Source organism: Hipposideros armiger, unplaced genomic scaffold (assembly GCF_001890085.2).
Source record: "Hipposideros armiger isolate ML-2016 unplaced genomic scaffold, ASM189008v1 scaffold_22, whole genome shotgun sequence".
NCBI lineage: Eukaryota > Metazoa > Chordata > Mammalia > Chiroptera > Hipposideridae > Hipposideros > Hipposideros armiger.
Genome location: NW_017731372.1, coordinates 6,644,200 through 6,650,822, shown reverse-complemented (window position 1 = coordinate 6,650,822; position 6,623 = coordinate 6,644,200). Strand labels below are relative to the sequence as shown.

The 6,623-nt window shown below is 38.4% G+C and overlaps 1 protein-coding gene across 1 annotated transcript in view; it reads right to left on the bottom strand.

Moving 5' to 3' along the window:
• INTS7 (integrator complex subunit 7) overlaps positions 1 to 6,623 on the bottom strand; it is a 59,590-nt gene that overhangs the window by 18,248 nt on the left and 34,719 nt on the right. The window contains exons 11-13 of the mRNA XM_019635457.1: positions 4,963 to 5,100; positions 3,691 to 3,897; positions 494 to 688 (exon numbers count right to left, since the gene is read on the bottom strand). Of these exons, the coding sequence (XP_019491002.1) occupies positions 494 to 688; positions 3,691 to 3,897; positions 4,963 to 5,100 (540 nt within the window). The remainder of the gene's footprint in view (positions 1 to 493; positions 689 to 3,690; positions 3,898 to 4,962; positions 5,101 to 6,623) is intronic.

The window sequence follows — 6,623 nt, the reverse complement described above, 5'->3', positions numbered from 1 at the left end:
AGCTCAGCTCAGGCTGGGAATTGAACTGCTGTTGCTCAGAGCTCGCATTCTTCAACGAGCCCTTAACCAACTGAGCCACTCAGCTGGCCTTTTGTTAAATAAAATTAACAAAGGGCAAATAAAACTACAAATGTGCACAAGATTACAGTAATTTATATATGATGTACAGAAACAAAAAATGTATTTTTAGCTTCAAGTTCCACTAAAATAATTACTATAGTTATAAACATTCCAAAGTTTCTTTAAAATGTCCTTTCTCCTTATCTAAATATGTAGCATCTTGTGAGACAGTTTCAATCACCTTGTCATTCTAATAATTAGACATCAGCCAGCTTATTTTTGGCAAGACAGATGAGTTAATAAGCATTTGATATTTAATGTCTGAGTCAAACCACTGATTTTTAAATTTCAGAATTCTTCATCTCAACTAACTAACCTCAAAAACCTCTCAAGTGTAAATAAAAACTGCACTGAAAATAAAGTGAGGACATGCCTGATTGGAGATGCGACCACACCTCTGAAGGTCATTGCCTAAGGTCATGGCAATTGTTGTGGCGATTGCAGGTGGGGGGCTTGTCTTTAGGCTATTACAAGTACAGATAAGTTGAGAGAAGGCTTGTAGAAGGTCAATCCTGAGTTTTACAAATTCACACTGAAAACTCAGGGGATTCAGTGGTGTGCTGGCAGCCTGAAAAAAAAAAAGAAGATATATTTAAGACAAAATAAACAAAGGAAGATGGTGCAGTACATGAATGAATTTTAAAGGCATGGTAATGTACTATCTCCTAAACTGCATGCTAGGTATAATTGGGTATTTGTTGAATTTTTAAATATACCCTACATAATATATATGTAAATATTATGCCTATTTAATATTCAATAAAAACAAAAAAAATACATTAAAAATCACCACTACTGTAGGCAGAATGCTAAAATGATCCCTCTGATTCACAGCCCAGCATCCACACCTCGTGGGTCCCCTCCCTGAGTGTGGGCAGAGCCTGTCACTTGCATCTAACTAATGGAATGTGGCAAAGGTGACAGATTTTGAGGATATAATTTAGGTTCCTAATGAAGTGACTTCATATTCATCACAAGGGAGATTATTCTGGGTGGATTTCTCCTAATCCCATGAGCCCATTCAAAGAGGGTCTTAAAAGTGACAGAGTCTCCTGTTGCCTTGAAGCTTCCTTAAGTTCTACAGCCACGAGGAAATGAATTCTACCAACAACTACACGAGTTTAGAAGAGGACCCTGGGCCTCCTTGAGTCTCAGACAAGACTGGCCCTGGGTGACACTTTGATTACCGCCTTGTGACAATATGAGCAGAGGACCCAGCTAAGCCACGCCTGAACTTCTGACTCGTGGTAACTAAATTTGTGGTAATTGTTACACAGCACAGAAAACAAATACAAACACTTTTTACATTTTTTATTCCTAAGAAGCAAGATGACTATCATTAATCACTGTGTTGGGAAATTAAGACACCCAATGTTGCTACATGGTCCCCATAAGCACAGAATTTTGAAATCCTGTTTAGTTTGGTTGAAGCAGGTAGAAAAAAAGCATCATCCTCATAGCTGTACAATCTTAGGTTAGAGCATTCATGTGTCAGGGAGTAAAAGGGCAGTTCCTGCTCATATCCTCTCAGTTAAAAATGACAGAAAGCTACTGTCCAATTCATACTTGCCAAATGAACAGATTAAAACTAAAACCTTAAAAAACAATGCTGATAATACAGTCAGAAATGCTGGAAGTTCCAAATGACTCTAAGGATCACACTGCCTTCCTCCCTAGACTATTCTAAAATGGAGACTCATTTCCTAACTTTTTTTTACCCACAAGCACTGTCTGGCACGTAGCACGTGCTTACAGTCTGTTGAATAAAAGAACTCCGCTGCAAAAGATGATTTGAGGCCCAATCACCTGACTTAGGTCACAGTGTGCAGAGTGGAGTCTAAGACAAGGGCCTACTGTCTGTCAGAATTCGGTCCTTAATTACTGCCAAGCCTAATTAAACACACATACCACACAAATCATTAAAAGACCATTAAATAGTCAACAGGGTTTTTCATAATATTAATTCTATCTGCCTCAGTTTTGTGAGCCTGTTTGTTTCAGTTTTTAGCATGTTCTATACTGAACGATGAACAATTTTCTGCTCCACATAAACTAGAAAATGAAATAATTGTACTGATCAGAACCAATAACTGCAACTTTTGATTTTCGGAGGCATTTATTAGCCTGATATAGGCAAGAACAATCTTTTCCTAAAATAATGAAAAGGAAAGAATCATAGTAGTCAGTGCTACCCTTTTTAAAGTGGAGAGGAGCCACTCCTATATTCATGTTAAGACAGCCATCAATCCTAGCCAAAAAATCATAATTCAAAAGATATGTACCCACAGTAGTCTGAATATTCTGTCTCTTTTGTGACATCTGTTTATTCTTTGTTCTCTTTGAAGCATTTCTTTTGGGATGGCGCACCAATAAAAATATTTTAGATTAGGGCCGGCTGAGTGGCGCGATGGTTAAGAACTGGCTTGGGACGCCAGAGGGCCCCGGTTCGGATCCCACATATGCGGGCCAGTGACACTGCCCTCTACAGCTAAGATGCTGAATAACAGCTCAACCTGGAGCTGGGCTGCCATGAGTCGCCGGCGATGGCGTAGGCTGCAGCCCCTGTGGCACTGGGTTGCCATGGGCTACCGTGTGTAGCCAGCAGCCAGCGTGAGCGGCCCTCAAGCCGCTGTGAGCGGCTGTCCAGAAGCTGGCGACTGATCTGCCTCATCCGGAAAGAGCGCAATGATGGTGCCAACTTGGGCCAGTGAAGCAACGTCCTCCACAACTAGACTGAAGAACAAAAAGACAGCAACTTGTCTGTTCCCCTTCCCCCAATTCCCCAGCACTGTTCCCATCCCCCAATTCCCCAATTAAAAAAAAAAATCTTTAAAAAAAAATAATTTTAGATTATGTGATAAATGTGTATAAACAGGTACCAAAAGCTCTATGGTCCCATCTAAATATATACAATTTTAAAAGTTGTGTGACAACAGTTAAAAAATGCTTAATGTTGATTTTATAAACTCTACTCTTAAGGGGGAAAAGTCCTTGCATTCATACAGAAAACGCTCATTTTAGGGAACAAGTATTTATTTAGGAGTACAACTGACTTGAAGGAAATATACTTTCTTGGCAGAGAAAATGGAAAGGTTAGAATTTGGAATAGGAGGCTATCACGGAGGTGTAAAAAGTGGGACACTAGCATCCCTGATAATTTTTTCTTTATCCACAAAGCAAGAAACCTAGCTTTTTATTGAGTTGCTGCCAAGTATGAGATGGGCAGGGGGTTATGTTTGATGGTGGTAATAACTCAGGCTGTGATCTTACTAATAGGATTCTGGAAAGGGAGGTTCCTAGTGCTACTTATCCTTACTGCATGGATTCAACAATCCTCTCATATGTGGTTCCTGGTACTTGATAAAACCAAAGTGATAAACTTTCATCAACCTGTGAATGTTAAAAAGTGGGGGAGGGGTTAGGGATTTATTTCTGTGTCATATTTATGACTTTAATATTGCCAAATATATATCAGCAGATTTTTCAAGGTAGTTAAAATAGGCTAATAAAAAGGGAAGGGAGACTATTCTCACACGTTATCATCACCAAAGGAGAATTAAGAACACTTACTGTTAAGGACGCAATTCCTTTGTGGTAGAATTTTAAACACTCAGCAATGCAAGAAAGTGCTGAACTGTAATTCTCCTCTTGCAACCCGGTGAGACACTGCTCTGCATGTGAGAACTCCTTCAAACTATTCAGCCAGAAGTAGAAATGTTCTGATGCAACCTGAGTCAGCAAACTCTGATAAAGCTCTCTGGCCATGTCATGATTACCCTAAAAAAAAATGATGGCACATGATGACGTTGTTACACTTGAAATAGTTGACATAGCAGCTAAAAGACAAATCTTGGATAAGCTTTAGTCATCATTCCTCATATTATATAATTCTTTGACACTCAGTTCAAGTATTTCCTCAGAGAAAATAGGCTGAGCTGCTTTTATATAACCTAATGCCTGCAGTTCTTTACTAAAACAGTTCCAAAGAGAAAAGGAGTGGAATTAACTATAAACCCGAGTCTTGAATTTTAGTTCAAAATACAGAAAGTATAAATACTTAGATTGTCATGTTAGTGGAGTAGGGGGGAAGCCAGGAAGTTCCAGCCAGTGACTATAAGGAGGAGTGCTGTACGTGCCTCTAGAAATAACTGGGGAGAAGGATAATTGTTGGGGGGACTGTGAATGCCGTTTAACACCTGGGGACAGGGATGCTCAATGTCCTGCAGTGTTCAGATGCTTGGGACAGCTGGGTATAATAAAGAACTGTCCTGTCAACAGCGGTCCTCCTCTCATTTGAGAAACACTTAAAAGGGAAGGTGTACTTTAATCACCCCGAATGATGCTTCTCCAGCTTTGCTCTCTGAACTTATCTCCAGAGGATTTCTATACTACATAAGCTCTATATTCCCTCTCAAACAAAATTAATGAACATTGTTAGGCTTTCCATATGGCTGAGAAGGGAACAGAATACTAACCTTGCCCGTTTTCCGATAAGAAGGATAAGGTTGGAGAGAGAAAGGGAATAGAGATGCGGTGTATTGATGAAGGAAGATAGAAATGATGGGTGGGAGGCGGCTGTGGCTATGAGTACAGGGCAAAATGAAAGTGGTGCTAACAACTTCATGGAATTCCTGTGCGACTTCCCCGTAACAACATATGTGCCATTCTTACAAGAGAAGAGTTAAAAACCAGGTCCTTTCTTTCATTATCTTTCAATCCCGTGGCTGAGAAGTACTTGCATCTTTATGTTCAGTTTTGACTCGGAGTATAACAATCACACAACCTAAGGGTGGTACCCTGTCGTTTTCACCAACCCCGTTCACACAGGAGGACCGCACATACCATTCTGGACGCCTGTCTGGCAATGCGATACACAGTCCACCCATTGGAGACACTTTCAAGCTGCTGCTTAATTACTGTCTTCACTTCAGCAGATAGGGCTTTCTGACTGGCGACAAAAATCACAGTGGCCAAACTCACCTAACAGTGAGCAAGAAGACAGTAAGAAGAATCATGTAATTTTAGTCAATGTCATAACTTTATCCAAGAAGGAGAAAAACTACTTAGAGCTCATCAAAAAAGAACAAAATTTGTTCTCCTTTGACATTTGATTTTTCACTTTGAAGTCATTAAGCAATTTATTCCACTGCTCAGAGCATTGTTTGTAATAGCAAATGATTAGAAACAATGCTCATAAATATGGATAAATAAATGATAAAATCACACAATATTATCTAGCAATGAAATGGGTCAACTAGAGATATACTTATCACTATAGATGATTCACACAAAAGAGGCAAAATAAGGAAACATTACATGTAGTATGATAGCATTTATATAAAGTTAAAAATATGCAAAATGACTGCATATTATGCAGGATATATACTAAGGTAGTAAATGTATAACATGCAGGGGACTGATAAACACCAAATTCAGGATAGTGGTTACCTCTGGGAGAAGGGAAGTATACACGGAGGTACCCCTATTCAAGTATATTGGTAATATTTTTTTCTTAAGCTACGTGATGGATGCAACAGTTTTCATTGTATTATTCTTTACACTTTTTGAATATTATGTTTCCTAATTTAAAAATGCCTTAAAGTAGTACTAACAAAAAAAGGGATAAAGAAAATTAGTTGAAAATGCTGCTTCAATAAAAAATAAACTTGGCTGTTTCTTAGTGTCCCAAAGTTGATACATACAAAGGTCTATATATATTGTGATAACTATATGATGTCATTCCCATCACCACTGCCACTTGGTCACCAGAGTAAACCCTTTCCTGATAGGTAATGATGACATGGGACAATCTTTTACACAATGCCCCCTGGAGGATAAAATGTAAAACAGGCTTGAGTAAATAATTTTATTAAGCTTTTTCCCAAGCCCTAAATTCAGATGACCAGAAACAATATGGAGTGGCCAACTTAAGGTTTACATTTAATTTATGCCTATTTAGAATGCAGCCTACTCTCAGCCCTGGAGAACTTTCAAATAAACATTATTATAATGCTTCCATGACTGGTTTGTTTCTAAGCATGCACCTTTCTCAACCCCGGGACTATACTAAAATCTAAATTGGATCATAAACAACTAAAGAGGCCCTGGATTGGAAAGAGGGATCTGGGCTAATTTATGGTCACTGTTATCACTAGGTCTTTAACTTATATTTCTGGAAGTACAAAACAGGATGAGTTCATTAGTTATTTGCTTTGTATAAAAAAGGAAAAAAAAATCCATTTTCATTTTGTTCTTTGTAATAAAACAAAAACATCAGATTGAAGGCTTTGGCTGCACTAAGCTGACCTGACAGGGCTGAGGAAGAAAGACGTTTTAGATCTGAACTAAACAGAGCTTTCTAAATCAAAAGTGTAAATAGTAAAAAAAAAAAAAGCTCATGGTTCTAATTCTATTTTTTGACTTCAGGACTCCCTTGGTCTTAATTACTTTAACCTGTTATTTGTTTTGCTTTTAAAGTAAAGTGAAACAGTAATGTTGAATTC